This window comes from Priapulus caudatus, unplaced genomic scaffold, assembly GCF_000485595.1.
Source record: "Priapulus caudatus unplaced genomic scaffold, Priapulus_caudatus-5.0.1 Scaffold1736, whole genome shotgun sequence".
Taxonomy (NCBI): Eukaryota; Metazoa; Priapulida; class Priapulimorpha; order Priapulimorphida; family Priapulidae; genus Priapulus; species Priapulus caudatus.
This window is the reverse complement of record NW_014578797.1, coordinates 14,376-34,477: the sequence shown is the minus strand read 5'-3', so window position 1 is coordinate 34,477 and position 20,102 is coordinate 14,376. Positions and strand designations below refer to the sequence as shown.

General features: G+C 47.9%; 1 protein-coding gene across 1 annotated transcript in view; it reads right to left on the bottom strand.

The window, feature by feature from the left end:
- The window catches only part of LOC106817464, a 36,116-nt gene that overhangs the window by 14,695 nt on the left and 1,319 nt on the right, over positions 1-20,102 (bottom strand). The window contains exons 3-7 of the mRNA XM_014822131.1: positions 12,256-12,374; positions 11,339-11,458; positions 10,703-10,995; positions 10,197-10,297; positions 8,934-9,760 (exon numbers count right to left, since the gene is read on the bottom strand). Of these exons, the coding sequence (XP_014677617.1) occupies positions 8,934-9,760; positions 10,197-10,297; positions 10,703-10,995; positions 11,339-11,458; positions 12,256-12,374 (1,460 nt within the window). The remainder of the gene's footprint in view (positions 1-8,933; positions 9,761-10,196; positions 10,298-10,702; positions 10,996-11,338; positions 11,459-12,255; positions 12,375-20,102) is intronic.

The window sequence follows — 20,102 nt, the reverse complement described above, 5'->3', positions numbered from 1 at the left end:
GAGGGAGAGAGAGAGACGGATTGAGAGAGAGAGACGACGAGAGCAGAAGCGAGGAGAGAGAGAGGTTAGAGAGAGAGACAGAGAGAGAGAGAGCGAAGAAAGAGACGAGGAGAGAGGAGAGACGAGAGAGAGAGAGACCGAGAGAGAGAGAGAAGAGACGAAGACGAGAGAGAGAAGAGAGAAAGAGAGAGCAGATAGAGAGGAGAGAGAGAGCAGAAAGAGAGAGAGAAGAGATTGAGAGAGAGAAAGAGCGCATAGAGAGAGAGAGAGAGAGAGAGAGCAGATGCAGAGAGAGCAGAGAATAAAGAGAGAGAGAGAGATGCAGAGAGATCCGAGAGACGGAGAGAGAGAGAAAAAGAGAGATAGAGCAGAGAGACGGTAGAGAGAGCAGGCTGAGCCTGTCCTGGCGCTGTACCTGATGAGATGTCAGATAGATTGTCGTGGCTGCGTGTCGGTGATTGGTCAGCAGCCGCGCCAGCGCATGCACCTCGCTTTCATGTGCAGCTCGCCCCTCCGACTGCGACAGAGAGCGCGCATGCGCGCGGTTCTACCTCGCCGTCCCCTGGCTGGTGAGCTGTGAGTTTAAAAGACATCTTGTTGACATGCTTGATGTCTAAATAACGCGTTACATGCGATCGAATAATTTCAATCAATCGTTTGCTAGCTAGCTATGATAGCCCCTAGATATAGATAGCTAAACATAAATACGATAAATAGTACGGTAGGTAGATAGCATACGCATAAATAGATGGAAAAATAGATAGTATATGAAGATATAAATAGATAGATAGATAGACAGACAGATAGATAAATAGATGGATAGCATAGATTAGATCAGATAGATGGTAGATAGATAGCATGATAGTTAAGCATAAATAAATATATAGATAGATATATAGATAGGATAAGTAAATAGATCAATAGGCTAAACTAGCATGGCAATATACACTATCAACACATAATTATTGCAACGTTATTCACTCAATTAGGGTTTCAATATTTTTACAATATAATATACATTTTCATTTTACGCTGCATATATATGAAAAATACGCCCCATACGCCCCACGCTGACCCCCACTCCCGGCTGAGTCACGTATAAGCGTAGCTACGTCACTCTTCCAGCGGGAGCTTTGCGTGACGTCAGCTGCTCTCCATGACGCCATGTTTCGAAACTCGTACTGCCCGCAGCGTTCGAAAGTACTTCGTGACCTCTGCCCTTTGTCGCGGCTGCTGAACTAGATGCATGAAACGACCTCGCGCTACGACTGGTGCGACGTGAACGCCTCAGGGTCGCAGTGTTCCTTTCTCCTGCGAACAACGCGGAACAACGTGCGAACAACGCGTATAGAAATAACGCGAACAACGCTGCCGAACAACGCGGGGAACAACGCGGAACAACGCCCCTTGTGAACCGCCTGAGAACTTGGTGTAACACACTTTGTGATGGGACGCAACCGTCACTGAGAACGAACAGCAAACTGGTCACGGCAGCCGTCGTTAGGAACAATGCCGTGTGGAAACAACGCACACACACCACACACACAGCACACACACACACACACACACACAAACACACCCACCCACACACAATAACACACACACACACCACACACAGCACACACACACACACACATACACACACACACACACACACACACACACACAAACACACACACACAAAACACACACACACACACGCTACATACACAACACACACACACACACACACCACACAAACACACACACACAAAAACCACAACACCACACACACACACACACACACACAAACATCAACATACATACACACAAACCCACACACACACACGCACATACACACACACACACAACACACACACACACACACAAACACACACACAACACACACACACACACACACACCCCTCCACACACCTTTTCGGAACATGTAGCTCTAGTCCAGCAAACGTGTGGCCAGCGGCGGCGTATGCCGACCCTGACGGCGACTTCCTTGTAGATACTCCAGGTGCAGCGCCGAGGCGATTGTATCTCGCCTGCCCAGCAGTAGACTGTTCGCCTCGTGTCTCCTAACAAACTGCCACATCCATGTCCCCGATGAACCGGTTACGCTCCTGCAGCCGCATCTTTCAGCCGTCGAGAAAGAAACTAAAATAAGTGCAAGAGACGAGGACAGCCGTGAGAATGATGGCAGACAGAAGCAGAGCGTGGTGTGCTAACGCCGTAGGGGAGGTAATGCGCGTGAAAGGGGGGGGGGAACGGCAGCGATTAGATGTGGTCCGAGAAGGAGAGAAGAGCGAGAAGGTGCTAATGGTACAAGTTGGAAGGTCATTGAAATGTAGTGCAGGCAATGCGTAGGCGGCAGGCTCGCAGCCGTGGGAAGCAGAGTCCGCGATGCAGTGAGGTAGAAGTACGAGCAAGAGACGAGAGTGGTAGGGTCTGCGGAAGGTCATGCTGAAGACGAGGGCAATGCTAGGCGGAGGTAGCGTGGGAAGAGAGTCCGCCAGCATGAGTGCAGGTGAGAAGTAGAGCTTAGAGGAGAGAGTGTTAGTGTCTGGCGGAAAGGTCATGTGCCAAGACGGAGGCAATGTGTAGGGCAGGTGAGCGTGGGAAGGAAGAGTCCGCGATGAGTGAGGGTCGAGACAGTTAGAGAAGAGGACGAGCAGTGGTAGTTTCTGAGGAAAGGTCAGCTGAAGGACGAGAGGCAATGTGCTAGCGGGAGGCCTAGCGCTGGGAGCAGAGTCCGCCGATGGCAGTGACGCGTTGCAGAAGCTAAGAGAAGCAGGATCCGGAGAGTGCGGTAGTGTACTGGGAAGGTCATGGTGAAGGACGAGCGGCAATGCGTAGGGGAGGGTAAGCGTGGGAAGAGAGTCCCGCGATGGCCAGTGAGCGTGCAGAAGTAGAGTAGCATGCGAGAGCAGTGTGTGTCTGGGGAAAGGTCATGCTGAAGGACGAGCACAATGTGCTAGGGACGCGTAGCGTGGAGAGAGTCCGCGATGGAGTGAGGCTGAGCAAGCTAGATGAATGAGGCAAGAGGTGGTAGTGTCTGCAGCTACAAGGTCATGTGCAAGGCCGACAGAGGCGCAAAGCGTTAGGCGGAGGGTAGGTTGGGAGAGAGTCGCGATGAGTGAGGCTGAGAAGTAGAGAAGAGGAGAGAGTGGTAGTGTCCGGGTAAAAGGTCATGTGCGAGGGCGAGGGCGGATGGCGTAGGGGAGGTAGCGTGTGGAAGCCAGAGTTCCGCCGAGATGAAGTGAGGTGAGAAGTAGAGAAGAGCGAAGAGATGGGGTAGTGTCCGGGGAAAGCGTCATGTGAAGACGAGATGCGATGCGTAGCGCGAAGGTTATAGCCGTGGAGAGCATGTCCGCGATTGAGTGTAGCACGTGAGAAGCCGCAGAGTAGAGGAGAAGAGTGGTAGTGTCCGCCGGCGGAAAGGTCATGTGAAGGTACGAGCGGCAATGTGTAGGCGCAAGGTAGCGTGGGAAGAGAGTCCGCGATGCAAGTGAGGTGAGAGAGAGAGTAGAGGAGAGCGGTGTAGGCTGTCCGCGGGAAAGTCATGGGCGTGGTGCGATGCGTTAGGGCAGGGAATCCCGCCGATAAGCCGGTCGCGCTTACGCACGAGCATCTTCTTCTTCTTCTTCTTCTTCTTCTTCTTCTTTTTCTTCTTTTTTTTTTCTTCTTCTTCTTCTTCCACTTCTCATCTCGGCGGTTTACGCATACCACTCGACCTAGCCACTGCATAAACATTAGGACCAGGCACGGGTGGATTGAAAACCCTCAAGGTCTACCAGGTCTACAGGCTCTCCGGTAGTAGGCGGGCATTCCAGGAGATGCTCCCATACGCGCTGCTCATGTGAAGAGGGTCGATGTGCGTATTGTAAGGGACAGGGCCTATGTGACGGTGTGACAGTGCTCTATTGTAAGTAGCATTCGGTAGCATGTGTGTGTGTGTGTTGTGCTGTGCGCTGTGGGTGTGTGTGTGCTGTGGCTGGGTGTGTTGTATATCTCTGCTGTGTGTGTGTGCTGTGTTGCTGTGTGTGTGTTGTGTCGTGGTGTGTGTGTTCGCTGTGTGTGTATGCTGCTGTGGTGTGGGATGTGTGCTGTGTGTGATGCTGGGTGCGTGTGTGTCGTGATGGTGTGTGTGTAGCGCAGTGCTGGCGTGTGTGTGTGTGATGTGCTGTGTGGTGTGTGTGTGTCGTGTGTGTGTGGGTGCTGTGTGTTGTAGTGTGTCTGTGTGTCGTGTGTGTGTGTGTGTGGTGTGTGTAGGCTAGCATCGTTAGCGCGTCGGGCTCGAAGTCATGATGAGACTACCTTCTCCTGAAGATGCATGGCCATAGCTTGCTAGACGGTCGCCACGTCGTCTGCCGTGTTTCAACATCCACTTCGCAAGCGCGCGCTTTTCAGCTCACCATCTGTAACAGAAAGTGCATGTCAGTCTAAGCCACAAGTATAGCGACAATACGAATTTCTTTATATCGCTTTATTAATTAATTTTCATAATAATAATTCATATCAATTCAATCGCCATCGTTAGTAAATTCTAACGATGGCAATAATTTAATATCAAAACTAAAAAGAGTTCTTTTGATGGACGATGACGATGATGCATGACGATGGTGACCGTCACCTTTCGTGAGCTTGCTGATCAGCAGTGAGGGTTCCTGCTGCGTGAGCAGTGCCGGCTGAGTCTCGGTGCATCTAGTCTGCTCCTCATCTCCTTTCCTCCCTCTCCGCCCTGCTTGCAGCCACGCTGCGTCTGCCAACAACAATGGCGCGCCGCTGAGACGCCAGCCGACAGTCTAAAACTTATGCCGTTTGCCGGTGCAGCCCGTTGCTTCCCCAGTCTATTCTCCCCTCTTGTCTCGTTCTCTCTCGCGCATTCCAATTTTAAATCTTCTGTCACTTCCTATTCCACCTATTCTCTCTTCCTTCCCCATCTCTCATTCATAGTTATTGCCCTATTGGGACTAATTGATTAATAAAGAATTTAATATTCGACTACAAAACTTTCGGATACCGAATTATCGACATTAATGCATCGATATAGATTCTAATTACCAATTCATCATCAATCTGCTTGTGACTTCCTGCACTACTCACCGTCGCTATTTAGACCAGCTATCCGCTACTACGCCTCAGACCAATATATACAGCGACATTGAAGCGCCACACGCTACGCGCCATGTTCTGCTACCTGCAGGTCACGTTGAAGGTGAGAGCTGCCCTAAACAACCGATGACAGTCAAATTCAAACTGATGTTTTAACAAACGAACCATATAGAATGCCTCTATAAACGCTAGTAAAACGACATTTGGTTCTCACAGACACGTTTCATTTAGCAAATAAGGCATACATACACATATAGGCCGTATGGCGCTAACTTACATAAATGTTAAATGTAAGTTACATAAAAAGTAAATGTAAATAAGATCGGTAACGATATTCGAGCGCATGTGGCAGCAAAACGTAACAAATCCCTCATTTTAACTTCTCTGTATAATATATATAAATATTATATTATATATATATAAAGTTAACATGCAATAAATATTTATTTATATGTATTGTTCTCGGCTACTAGAATAGGCGCGGCTATCGTTGCTAGGCCAGCGCTGATTACCTGCAGCCGATAGGCCCTTCTCTAGCCGTGAGTCTCTGCCCGTACACGCTGCCCGCGCTCGCACCTCAGTGCGCAGGTCTGCAAGCGTTCTGCTCCAGCAAATGGCCGTTAATCGCGCTGCCTCACGGTCGCTATGAGCTTCACTACCCCGCAGAATGTCCACTCGCTCTTGCTTCTAGGTTGCAGCAGAGAAAGGAGAGAGAGTTCTCACTCCACTACAGATAGAGCCGCTCTCGCTCATGGCGCTCAATCTACGTATCCTGATTGAGGCGAAGGGCACGTGCCATGAGTTTGGAGAGGTGTCGTGTGTGTGTGCTGTGGGTGCCGACAGATAGTCCACAATCAAGTGTGGCCTTAAGACCACGGGGACCATATGCCCCACTGGACGCCAATAATACACTGCGGTCAAGTGATGCAGGCATACTTTTCTTTGCTGAACGGCGGATATAGCTTCCAACAATGGCTTACCACACACTACTATAGTAGAAGGCTTAGGCCCCCTTCATAACACATTACTATAATATATGACCTTGGTGGCCGCCAGCATACACTTATACTACATTACTACTATACGCATGCGCATTAGCCACGTCATATACAATAGCTAATATGTGACTTAGGCCCCGTCAATACGAATATTAACTTTATGTGCGCTTGGGCCCCCATCACACTATTATTACAATTTATATAGGTGCCTTAGGCCCCCGTCATACAAAATAACGCCGGCAACACTATAGCGTGTTACTAATAACTTAACGAGTGCTGCAACTTGGCGCTTGTCTTGTTTTTTTCCCCTATTAATGCGCTATACTCATGCCTATGGCGTATACAATCGGTGTTGATACCATGGTAACTTGTTTTAGCAATACTAAAATACGTAAAACTAAAAGAACTATTTCCGTCGCGGCAATGCCAGTTATTGTCGGAGTGTGCTTGAACGGGTGCTGGAGGCCAGCGCCGCGTGGGACGGAGCGCTGAGCTAAAGCTACACTTGGATGTTGGAATCTCGTTGTCGCCTGAAGATGCCTATGAAGTTTGCTCAGACGGCACTGCACGCCTACACGGTGCGCGCGCATGCGCCAATATCTCACGTGAGAAATCGATATTTGCAAAAGATTCATGCATTTAAAAAATGAAGAGGAGCTTACGCCTATCATAGCATTTAAATGATCAACATTCCATCAGTTGCACATCATTTAAGAAATAGGAGGAAGACCTTGCCTTAATTCCCTCTGCGATACCACCCAGTACAGCAAATCTGGCTACGCATGGTGTTAGCGACTATGCGCAATTATCTCACCAGAGGAGTTATATTTTGATGATGAAATATGCATTAAAATGGTTAGGCGGGATAACTCAGCATAGATTTCCCTAATTACACTTCTTATTAGTAGACCTGTGTTTATAATTAGGAGAGCGCCCTTACCGTGTAAGGTTACCAAAACACCTATATTTTATGCCCTGGCCTTGTTCTTTCCCTGCCTTCCCTGGTCCTCGCCTCAGCTCCTTCTTTCTTCTACCGCTCCCTGGCTATCTTTTCTGCAGTCTTTCCTTAGTACTCCCATCCCCTCTCTCTCCAGCACAAGCTATATTAAAAAGTATGCAACTCAGACGGCACATGCACGCCTAACACGGTCGCGCGCGCATGCGCAATATCTCCGAGAGAAAAGCATATCTTAGCAAAGACTCATGCATTTAAAAATGAGCAGATGTTATGCCTAGCATAGATTTCTATGATAACATTTTTCAGTCAGACATCATTTAAGGAAATAGTGAGAAAGACCTTGCATGTAAGCGTCCCGCTGCGGTTTATACCAGCCAGCCTACACAATCTGCTTATGTTAGCTGTGTTAGCGCATGCCGCAATACTCACCAGAGGAGTATATTTTGGGATGAATATGCATTAAAATGGTTAGCGGAAAGCTCAGCCAATAGTATTTCCCCTAATAAACTGTTTTATCAGTAAACCTGTGTTGTATAATTAGGAGCAGCGCCCTAGCCCCGCATTGGGTAGGTTACAAAACATCTACTTTATGCGCCTTCGCGCTTCTTCCCCTTGCTTCCCGTGTCCCTCGCTCAGCCTTTTCTTCTTCTACGCCGCCCCAGAATCGCTTTCCTGCAGCCTTTCTCGTCAAGTCTCGTCATCCCCTCTCTCTCTCAGCAAGCTATATTATGAAGTTTGCCTCAACTGGCACTACACCGTAACACGGCGCGCGCCGCTGCATGCTGCAATATTCTCGACGAGAAATCGTATTTTCTGCAAAGATTGTGGCATTTAAAATGATAGGCAGTTCATCTTAGCAGTAGATTTATATGATAACATTCCATCTGTAGACATTAATTAAGAATAGGGAGCGAAGATCTTGCATGTAAAGCTCCCCGCTGGTATCGCACAGGCGACAGATATCCACATCCAAGTGTCGCCAGAAGCCACAATTCTAACAGTTCTACATTCTAACAATTCTACATTCTAACAATTCTACATTCTAACAATTCTACTCACAATTCTACATTATAACATTCTACATTCTAACAAATTCTACATCTAACAAATCTACACATTCTAAAACTAATTCTACATTTAACAATTCTACATTCTAACAATTCTACATTCTAACAATTCTAAATTTTAACAATTCTACATTCGAACAATTCTACATTTTAAATCTAACATTCTAAAGCCCGGCTTAAACATTTTGCCTCAAAAAAACATTATCGTAGCAATGTTCCATGAAATGTTCGTCAATGTGCGGTGAAAAAGTCGCCGAACATTTGTTCCGAACCTAGATCGGAAATGTTTGATATCTCGAAACATTGTTCGTCGAATGTTCGTCAATGTGCGGCTGAATGTCGAACAATTCTAGAAACATTTGTAAAATAGTAACAATAGCAGCACGATATGTGGTCACATGATTTTGCTGTCCAATCATGCGCCGATCACGTGACTCTTTACGAACACAGCTACTAGACGGCGCCAAGAGATTGTTCGCCTGCAAAATGTGTTGGCAATGTGCGCTCAGCAATTGTCCACCCGCACATTGCCAGACAAAAAACATTTGTCGGACGAAACATTTGTTCGGGAAAATGTTCGGCAATGCCAATGTGCGCCAGGCTTAACAATTCTACATTCTAACAATTCTACATTCTAACAATTCTACATTCTAACAATTCTACATTCCAACAATTCTACATTCAAACAATTCTACATTCCAACAATTCTACATTCCAACCATTCTACATCGAAACAATTTTACGTTCAACAAATCTAACATTCTAACATTCTAGACTCTAGCTGAGACGGACGGCAGCGCCACCTACCTTTCTCCTGGTCTCTGCGCACGCGCTCCTGCAGGACCCGCACCTCGGCTCTCAACCTCTCGTTCTCGTCGTTTTTCTCTCGCAGTTCCTCCAGTAGGCTGAGGCTGCGAGCGACCCCCGCCACCTCGAAGTCAACGCTGTTCCTCGTCGGCGACGCATCCGAGGTGAAAGACGTCGCCATGTCAAACAAGTGCTCCGTACGGATTGGCTCGAACGCCGACGCGATGACCGCCAACTCGCTGTCGCTCAACTCGTTGCCGTCGTACCAGTAGATGGCGCCACCGGTCGTCGCCGATGACGTGATCAGGTTTGGCGACGCCGGAGAGAGTGATTGATAGTCGCTGGTCACGCTCTCGCGTTTCGGGTCGCCGCCGCCGGTGGCGCCACCGTCGCCCGAGTCGACGTTCAGTGAGCGTCGATTCTCGACGTTGGCCGGTCGCCGCGCGCGCACGGGCGCCCCCTCGTGGCCGATCTCCGCCTCCGTCGTCGCACCGCCGACGCGTTCTGGTGCAAGCAGGTCGCGACTGCTGGACGAACTCTCAGACTCGGTGCGCACACGAGAGGGCGCGCGCGTCGCCGTCATCTTGCGTTCCTTGAGCAGCACGAGCGTGGACTCTTCAGGCGCCACGCGTCGCTTTTCCTCCCACTTACGCAAGTCTTTAGCGAAGCGATCAGAGATTCCCTCAAAGCGTCTCTCTCCTGCCTCCGTTGCCACGGTGATGGCTGCTTTAGGCTTGTGGCTGTGTCGCTGCTGTGGCACCGAGGTCTCCTCTTTAAGGATGTCCTTCTTTAGCTCGAGGCAGGCTTCCTTCTCTAACGTCTTTAATCTGGCGGAGAGAGAAACGGGAGAAGGTTAGCGGAGGAAGGTGAGAGAGAAGGTGATGAGAGAGAAGGTGGAGTAGAGGGAAAAGAGAAGGGGGAGTGGAGGGAAGAAAGAAGGGGGAGTGGAGGGAAGAGAGAAGGAGGAGCTGGGGGTTAGCGGATGAGAGTGAGAAGGGGTGAAGGGTAACGGAGAAGACAGAGAGAGAGAGACAAGGTAACGACCATTGTTAGCGAATCAGTGACACAATGATCGTTTGTTAACTCTCTACATCTAGAGGCCGAGTTCCCTTAATAAAAGCTAACTAACATTACACCGCTTGTCAGATAGCAAAACAGATACACTGCCCGCGCGAGTGAGACAGTGTGGCAAGTCCAGTTCTTCTCCAGCCAGCTGCTAAGTGCTATCTGCTATTCTGTTTTTCTTGCTGACGCGCCCAGTACCTCTCCTTCTGGAGTCTCTCCTTCTCCTTATCTAGCTTCAGTTGCTCCCTGGACATCCTCAACAGCTCCTTCTCTCGATGCTTTTCCAGTTTGGCCTTCTCCTGCAAAGGAACGGTATGTGTGAGCGGCTTCTCCTACATACTAGCAATGACGTATTGTATAAGGACACCGCGTGAGATGGGTCTGACTGGACTCCCACTGGTAGCGCAGTGCTCGCAAGAGAATGGCTTCTCTCAAGGCTATTTCCCATCCCTGCATCTTCCCATTCACACCTGCATCCCTGCATCCAGCTTCTATACATTGCTTCATTCCTTCATCCCTGCATCCCTGCATCCCTGCATCCATCCTCTATACATTACTCTATTCCTGCATCCCTGCATCCCTGCATTTTTTCATCTCTGCATGTGTCTGTGTATCGATAGCCTTTCGTAAGGCGGATAACGCCCATGCCTCTATTCTCCTCCACACACACACACATGATCGCTGAAGATTCCCCATTCACATACCTTCTCCTGCCTCTCCTTCTCCTTCTCCTCCTTTGTCTTCGCGATCTTCTTCGATCCCTTCCTCTCTACCTTCTGCGAACCTTTCCGAGACAGCTTCCCCGATCCCTTTCTCTCGATCGTTGCCAACGTACTTCCGGCGTCTAGCAAGTCGCCTTCCGACTGACTGCCGCGCATGGCGCCATCTATCGGGCGCTCTCTGACGGAGGAGAGGTCAGCGAGGTCAAGGCCAGCGGGCAGAGCATTCTTCTCCGACTCGGTCCTCTTGGGGGACTTACGGGAGGCGCTGCTGCCACCTGCTGGAAGAGAAGGAGAGAGAGGATGTGCACGTAAGAGAGAGAGAGAGAGAGAGAGAGAGAGAGAGCGAGAGGAGAGAGAGGATGTGTGCGTGGGGGAGAGACAGAACCAGCGACAGAGGGAGAGAAATAGCAAAAAGAAGCGAGAGAGATAGAGAGGAAGGAGAGAATAAAAGAGAAAGAGAAAGAAGGGGCGCGAAAGAAGATAGGCAAAGACAATATGAGAGAGAGAGGATAAAGATAGACAAGGAGAGAGAGAGAGAACGAGAGGGGAGGAGGAGGAAGGAGAAAAATCTGCGCTAGAAGCATAGATGCGTCATCTACGGGGTTGTTGCTTGCTCACCTGACGCGTCCGCAGTCTTCATCTTCTTCCACTGCTCCATCTTCCGCATGTAGTCTTGGTCCATTCCCTTCAACATCTCCAGAGCAGCTCGCTCCTTCTCGTTACTACCAAACTCCGACCCTGCAATCACCCCCACGTTCACAGAAACACTAGCAAGTAGACAAATTACAATCACATCGCAGGTGAGATCTTCTTATATGTCCACAACTCTAAACTCAATGCACTGAAGATAACCTCACAGAGACCAACGAACGTGCAGTTAGCTGCGCAAAGCACTGGAGGAACCCGATATAACTTTGGGATGGATGGACACGATATAACTTTGGGATGGATGGACACGATATGACTTTGGGATGCATGGACACGATATGACTTTGGGATGCATGGACACGATATGAAAGGATTACAAGTGTAACACGTCTAAGTGTCTGACGTAGATGACCTACAGAAGTTATGATATTCCAGACTTGCTTGAGATTTTATCTACCCAAAGTGCGCTTCACTGCGATTCAGTAGCAAGAGGTTTGCTGACGTCACACACCAAAAACAAACAAACACTAGACGCTCTTATGCATTTCCAGTACTAGTACTACCACAGCTGGCTAAAAGGGACAAGAACACATAATTGGAGTTGATAGGGGGTTTACAGACAAACCCACGTTCGGGGTTACCTATATAACACGGCCACCTCTGTAGCACGGACACCTCTATAGAACGGCCACATCTATAGCACGGACGCGCGTCTACAAGAGACACCCTGAGCAACATTCTATAAATTTAATTCCAACTGCACTTTAGTTTCCAATTGGTGGAAATTATTCAGTCACACCACCTTTATACAATCGAACGCCTGTCAACAACGGACGCTTGTCCGCGGAATGACCGCTATATGCAGGTTAGACTGTGTATGAGAGTACCGGATGCTGGCTGCAGCAGGTGCTCAAAGTCCGGCGCGTCATCGAAACCTGTCTGGTTTGGCGGAGGGCTGCAGGGCGCTGACGACGAGGGCTCCTTCTTGCCGGAACCCATCACGTGTCTGCAAGAGTCCAGCAATCGGTCAGAAGGTCAGAATGTCGTGAAAACAAGAGGGCAAGAGTTCATGAGGTAAAGATGTCAAAGGGTCGTGAGGTCAGGAGGTCAAGGGGTCCAGAGGACAGGAGGTTATGAGGTCATGAGGTCAAGGGGTCATGAGGGCAGGAAGACCAGGGGCATGATGTCATGAGGTCAATGTGTCATGAAGTCAGGAGGTCAAGGTGTCATGAGGTTAGGAAGGCCAGGGGTCATGAGGTCAGGAGGTCACAAATACCTTAAGCATTTATGGCAACACACTCTCTTGTTCTTGATCTTGCTGTCTATCTAGATCTGTTCCTCTCCTCATCACTCTCACACACACTTATTCTTCATTACCTCTCATTCTACCTCTTCCTCTACCAATCCTCTGTCGCTCTTTTTCCCTTTCTCTCTCTCTATCTCTCTCTCCTTCTCTCTCTCTCTCCCTCTCTATTTCTTTTTCTCTCTCTCTCTCCCTCTCTATTTCTTTTTCTCTCTCTCTCTCCCTCTCTATTTCTCTCTCTATACTCATGCTCTCTTGTTGGCGTCGATTTCTGTAATCGTGTGTCTCACTCTATTTTTCTCTCTCTTCTCTCATCTCTGTTTTTTTCCCTTGTTGCCTTTCTTTCTGTGTCCGTGCGTGTATGTCACTCTATTTCCTGCTCTCTTCTCTTCTCATGCTCCTTTTAGTTTGTTGTCTTCTTATCTGGGTCGTGTGTGTCTCACGTTCTATTCTGCTCCTCTCTGATTTTGTTGCTCTTTTTTCTGTCGTGTGATGTCCACTTATTTCTCTCTCTTCTTTTTGTGCTTTTCTTTTCGTCGTGTGTTGCGTCACTCTATGTCTCTCTCTCTTTTTGTTGCTACTTCTTTCGTCCGTGTCGTGTCTCATCTATTTTACATCTCTCTCTCTTCTTTTGTTGGCTCTTTTTCTGTACATGTCTCGCTCTCTCTATTTCTTTTCTCTTTTTTGTAGCATCTTTTTTCTGTCGGTCTGTCTCAGTCTTTTCTCTCTCTCTTCTCTTTTTGTTGCTTCTTTCTCTTGTCCGTGTGTGTCTCACTCTATTTCTCTCTTCTCTCTCTTTGTTGTCTTTCTTTTCTGTCGCCGTGTCTGTCTCACTCTATTTTCTCTCTCTCTCTCTTTGTTGCTCTTTCTTTCTGTAGTGTGTTGCTCATATATTTCGTCTCTCTCTTTTTGTGCCTTTCTTTGTCGTGTCTGGCTCTCCTCTATTTCTTTTTTTTATTTACCCCGGGCACGGGTTTTCTCTTCCTCTTTTTATTTATTCTCTCTCTCTCTCTTTTTGATTGCTCTTTTTTCTGTCCGTGTGTGTCTCACTCTATTTCTCTCTCTCTCTCTCTTTTGTTGCGCTCTTTTCTTTTTGTCCGTGTCTGTCTCACTCTATTTCTCTCTCTGCTCTTTGTTGTCTCTCTTTTGTCCGTGTGTGTTCACATTCTATTTCTCGTCTCTCTCTTCTTTTCTGCTCTTTTTTCTGGTCGTGTCTGTCTCACTTCTATTTCTTCTTCTCTCTCTCTCTCCTCTTGTTTGCTCTTTCTTTCGTGTCGTGTGTGTCTCACTCTCTTTCTCTCTCTTTCGATGATTGCTCTCTTTTCTTCTCTCTCTTCCTAATTTGTTCACCCCTTTGCCACCTCTTTTCTTTTTCTCTCTCTGCTTCTCTCCCTCTCTCCCTCTTCTCTCTCACACAATCTCTCACCACAGATCACAGGTCAGTGACGAACCTGTCCAAGGCGCAGTGACGCGGCACGGCCTCGCGCGCAGGCGCCAGTGAGAAGACAACGTCACGTGGTGACGCCGGACGACCGCGCCAGATCGTCTGCGTCGTACGAGCGCAGCGGCGGCAGCACCGGCGCGACGACGACCAGGCGCGACTCAGCGCCGTTCCTCCCGATTGCCGATGCGACGGCGCTGATAGTCGCCCCAACGATGGCGCGCGCCAGCAGCAGCAGCCAGCAGCAGCAGCAGCATGCCTGAAAGCATGAAAATCGGCGGCCGAAAATCGTCTCTGACGAAACCGCCAGCAGTAATCAAAGCGGCGTCGTACAGGAACTGTGAGCAATAGGTGAGCCGCGAGTCATCTGTTGTGCTTAGGTCGCAGCATGATCAATTTCGAATAGCGAGTATCTGTATAATATAATATATATTTATATATATTATTTCTTCTATATCAGTTCAGGAAAAAAAATGAGGGATGTTAGCTAAATATAACATAATAAAATTATAACGCTTAGGAGCATTACGAACAGCGTTACGTAAAAAGCTTACAACTAAACAGATTAAACATAGGACGATACTGTTACTTCTACATCTCGCTCACGCTTCTCGTCGCGCCAAGTTTCGGCATCTGGGACAGAGAAAAAACGCGGACGATTTCTATCGTAAAAAACAATGTAAAAAACGTTGTTATTTAAAAAAATTACAAAATGCATTGTTTAACTCTCTCAAGGTAAAAAGCAAGCGCTGTCGAGAGATGAGAGGCCTTGGGAAGGAGGAGTTCTTACCAACCCACCCCGCGACAGAGTGATATGCTCACGGCGACTCGGAGAGGTGGGACAGGAAACCATTATTCTAAGCGGGGTGGGTTGGTGGGCAGATGCGGACGAATGACGAATGATGTAATATGTACAGTGCAAACATTATTCGCTAAGCGGGGGGGTGTGGTGGTCAGAGGTGGAGCGATAGGTGTAATAGGGGAGAGGCAAATCATTATTCTAGCGGGGGTGGGTGGTGGCAGAGAGGACGATGCAATGATGATAATTAGGGACAGGCAAACCATTATTCCTAAGCCGGGGGTGGGGTCGGTGGCAGAGGGACGATGACAATATGCTAATAGGACAGGCAACACATTATTCTAAGCGGGGGTGAGAGTCGTGCGGCAGGTGGACGATGACAATGATGTAATAGGGAAGGCAAACCATTATTCCTAAGCTGGGGGTGGTGGTCAGAGGGGCGATTTGCGTTGTAATATGGAGGAGGTGTACGGCGTCTAGCGTAATTCGCGTAGGTGATGATAGGAAGGGACGTAAGGTGCGGGCGTGGCCGAAAGGAGCCAGGAAGGAAGAGGACGGTCGATAGAGGCCGGAAACAGTGTCATAAATTGTATATGATTACAAAGCTTTTATAATAAAACTTCGCCAATAAATAATAATGATAATAATAAGTAATAATATAATATAATAATAATATATTATTAATAATGATAGATTTTATTATTTTTTATTATTATTAAAGAAGTTTACTTGTTAGCAGTAACTTAGGTAAGGGTAAGAGTTAGCAAGGTAAAACCCCGTTCACGTTGTGCGGCGCCGATCTTGCAGTCCGCATCAGCAGCTAGACGACGACGATCGGACGGACGGGCGAGAGGGGGATCGCAGAGCGCGCCAGGCTGCGAGGGTGGTGGCGCCTCTGACGCGCCGACCTCGTACAGCGACTGAATAAAGCCAGCGCCGAAGTCTCCTGTGCTCAGCAAGAGTGGGCCAGTGCAGACGCGCCGCATCACGGCGTAGGCTCTGCCTCACGTGGGGGCCGGGCCAGGCTCAAGGACAAGCTGAAGTGAGTAGACAGGTGGCGGAGGAAAGAGAGGGAGGGCAGACGCAGATACTGGTGGACTGGCGACGGGAAGGGTGGAGGCCGAGAAACAATGTGAGAAAGAGCAGCGAAAGAGAAAGAGAGAGAGAGATATAGAAAGAAGGGAGAGACGCGCGCGAGAGAGAGAGAGGAGGAGAGAGACGAGAGAGACGAGAAAGAGAGAGAAAGGAGACTTAGAGACGAGGAGGAGAAGGAGAGAGAGAGGATGAGAAAAAAAAGAGAGAGAGAGCCTGAGAGAGAGAGAGAGAAAAAAGGAGAGAGAGCGAGAGGAGAGAGAGATGAAGAGATTAGAGAGAGAGAGAAGGAGAGAGAGAAAGAAGAGGAGAGAGAGGAAAGGAGCGACAGAGATTGGTAGAGGGAAGAGGATAGATGAGAGGTAATAAAAGATAAGTGTGTGGAAGAGTGATGGGGAGAGTAACAGATCTAGATAGACAGCAAGATCAAGAACAAAGAGGGGTGTTGCCATATGCTTAGGTATTTGTGACATCTGACTCATGCGACCTGGCTTCTAACTCATGACACCTTGGACCGTTCCTGACTTCATGACAGCATTGACCTCAGTGACATCATGCCCTGGTCCCTTCCTGCCTTTATGACCCTGTGACTCATGACCTCATAACCTCCTTCCCTGGACCCTTGACCTTTTGACCTCAGACCTTTGACATTTTACTTCATGAAACTCTTGCTTTGTTTTCGCTCTCCTGCTCTCTCGACCGATTGGGACTCTTCGCAGCACGTCTGCTCGGCGCTCTCGCAGAATGAGCGTCATCGTCGGCGCTGCAGCCTCCGCAAACCAGACAGGTTTCGATGACGCGCCGGGACTTTGAGCCACTGCTGCAGCCAGCATCCGGTTACTTCATACACGTCTAACCTGCAGTATACGGTCATTCGCGGAAAGCGTCGGTTGTTGACAGGCGTTTTGATGTGTATAGAGCGTGGCTGTGACCTGAATAATTTCCACCATTAGGAAACTAAGTGTAGTTCTGGAATTAAATTTATAGAATGTTGCTTAGGGTGGTTTCCTGTCGCGTTGTCTTTGTGTATATGTGTGGCCGTTCTTAGAGGTGTCCGCTGCTCAGAGGTTGGCTGTGGTTATATATGGTAACCCGAACGTGGGTTTTGTCTGTAAACCCCTATCAACTCAATGGTGTGTTCTTGATCCCTTTTAGCTAGCTGCTGAGTAGTACTAGTACTGGAAATTGCATAAGAGCGTCTAGTGTGTGTTTGTTTTTGGTGCTGTGACGTGGCAACTCTTTGTATGAATCGCCTCAGTTGAAGCGCACTTTGGGCTAGATAAAATCTCAGCAAGTCTGGAATATCTAACCTTGGGTACGCGTCACTCTAATCGCTCAGACGTTAGACGTGTTTAACTTGAAGATCCTTTATATCGTGCTCCAGTCCATCTCAAAGTCATAAGTGTCATGCATCCTAAGTCATTCGTGTCCATCATCTCAAGTCATAACGTGTCATGCATCCAAAGTCATATCGTGTCATCATCTCAAAGTTATATCGTGTCATCATCTCAAAGTCACTCTGTCATCCATCAAGTTTATTCGTGTTTCCATCATTTCCCCAAGTCATATCGTGTCCATTCATCCAAGTTATATGTGTTATGCATCTCAAGTCATATCTGTATCATCTAAAGTCATATGTGTTCATGCATCCAAAGTCATATCGTGTCTTTATCAGCAAAGTCATATCGTGTCATGCATCCAAAGTCATATGGTGTCCATCCATCCAAAGTCATATCGTGATCATGCATCCAAAGTATACCGTGTCCATCATCTAAGTATATCGTGTCATGCATCAAAGTCATATCGTGTCATCATCCAAGTATATTCGTGCCATCCATCAAAGTATATCGTGTCCATCCATCCAAGTTATCGTGTCCATCCATCCAAGTATATTTGTGTCATCATCCAAGTTATAAGTGTCATCATCCTAAGTCATATCGTGTTCATGCTCCAAAGTCATATCGTGTCTATCATCAAGTCATATCGTGTCCATTGCATCCAAGTCATATGGTGTCCATGCATCTAGTCGTATTCGTGTCATGAATTCCAAAGTATACGGTCCATTCATCTAAATTAATAACGTGTCATCATCTAAGTCATATCGTGTCATCATCCTAAGTGATATCGTGTCATCCATCCCAAAAGTCATATCGTGTCCTCCATCCAAAGTCATACGTGTCATCCATCTAGTTATTTGGTGTTATCATCTAGTATATGAGTGTCCATTCATCGCAAAGTTTTACCGTGTCATCATCTAAAGTCATATCGTGTCCATCATCCTAAAGTCATATCGGTGTCCAATCCATCCCAAAGTATATCGTGGTCATCCATCCCAAAGTCATTGTGTCCATCATCCAAAGTATGTATTGTGTCCATCCATCCCAAAGTTATATACGGGTCGCATCTATCCCAAGTCATTATTGTGTCCATTCATCCAAAGTATATATCGGGTCGGATCATCCAAAGTCATATTGTTGTCCATCCATCCAAGGTCATATTGTGTCATCCATCAAAAGTTATATCGTGTCCATCTCCCAAAGTCATATCTGACATTGCATCCCAAGTATAACGGTGTCCATGATCCAAAAGTCTATCGTGTCTGCATTCCAAAGTCATTCGTGTCCATGCATCCCAAATATAGTGTGTTCATCCATCCAAATCATATCGTGTCCATGCATCTCAAGTGCATAAGTGTCCATCCATACCAAAGTATTATCGTGTCCTGCATCCCAAGTCTATTCGTGTCGATCCATCCAAAGTATATTGTGTCCATCCATCCAAAGTTCATATCGTGTCATGCACCCAAAGTATATAGTGTTATCATCCCAAGTTCATATTGTGTTCCATCCATCCCAAAGTCATATCCGTGCTCCATCATCCAAAAGTTATATCGCGGTCGATCTCATCCAAAGTCATTTCGTGTCCATGCCCATCCAAAGTTATATCGGGTCGCATCTCCAAAGTCATTCGTGTCCATGCATCCAAAGTTATATGTTCCATCCATCCCAAAGTTATAACGTGTCATGCATCCAAAGTCATATCGGGTTCCTCCAGTGCTTTGCGCAGCTAACTGCACGTTCGTTGGTCTCTGGTGAGGTTATTCTTTAGTGCATTGAGCTTGTGGGAGTTTGATGGACATAATAAATGAGAGACGTCACTATGCGATGTGATTGTAATTTGTCTCTTGTAGTGTTTTCTTGTGAACGTGGGGGTGATTGAGCGGTTCGGAGTTTTTGGTATAACGAGAGGAGCGAGCTTGCTCTGGGAATGTTGAAGGGAATGGACCGCTGACATACGGAGCATGGAGCAGTGGAAGAAGATGAAGGACGGGCGGAGCGTCAGGTGAGACAAGCACACCGTAGATGACGATCTATGTTCTAGCGCCAGATTTTCTCCTTCCTCCTTCCTCCTCTCGTTCTTCTCTCTTTCCTTGTCTATTTTTTCTCTCTCTCTCATATTGTTTGCCTATTTCTCTCGCGCCCCTTCTTTCTCTTTCTCTTTCATTCTCTCCTTCTCTCTATCTCTCTCGCTTCTTTTTGCTATTTCTGTCCTTCTGTCGCTGGTTCTGTCTCTCCCACGCACACATCTCTCTCTTTCTCTCGCCCTCTCTCTCTTCTCTCTCTCTCTATCTTTACGAGGCCACATCCTCTCTCTCCGTTCTCTCCAGCAGGTGGCAGCAGCGGCTCCCGCTAAGTCCCAGCGGACCGAGTCGGAGAAGATTGCCTCTGCCGCTGCTTGACCTCGCTGACCTTCTGTCTCGGGTCAGAGATAAGCGCGATAGATGGCGCATGCGGCGGCATGTTCGTCGGATAGGCGACTTTGTAGACGCCAGGAAGTACGTTTGGAACGATCGAGATGAAAGGTGATCGGGGAAGCTGTCTCGCGAAAGGTTCGCAGAAGGTAGAGAGGAAGCGTATCGAGAGATCGCGAAGAACAAAGGAGGAGAAGGGAAGGAAGAGCCAGGCAGAAGGTTGTGGATGGGAATGCTTTCAGCGTCATGTCGTGTGGTATGGGAGGAGAATAAAGGCATGGCCGTTATCCGCCTTACGAAAGCTATCGATAAACATGCAGAGATGAAAAATGCAGGATGCAGGGATGC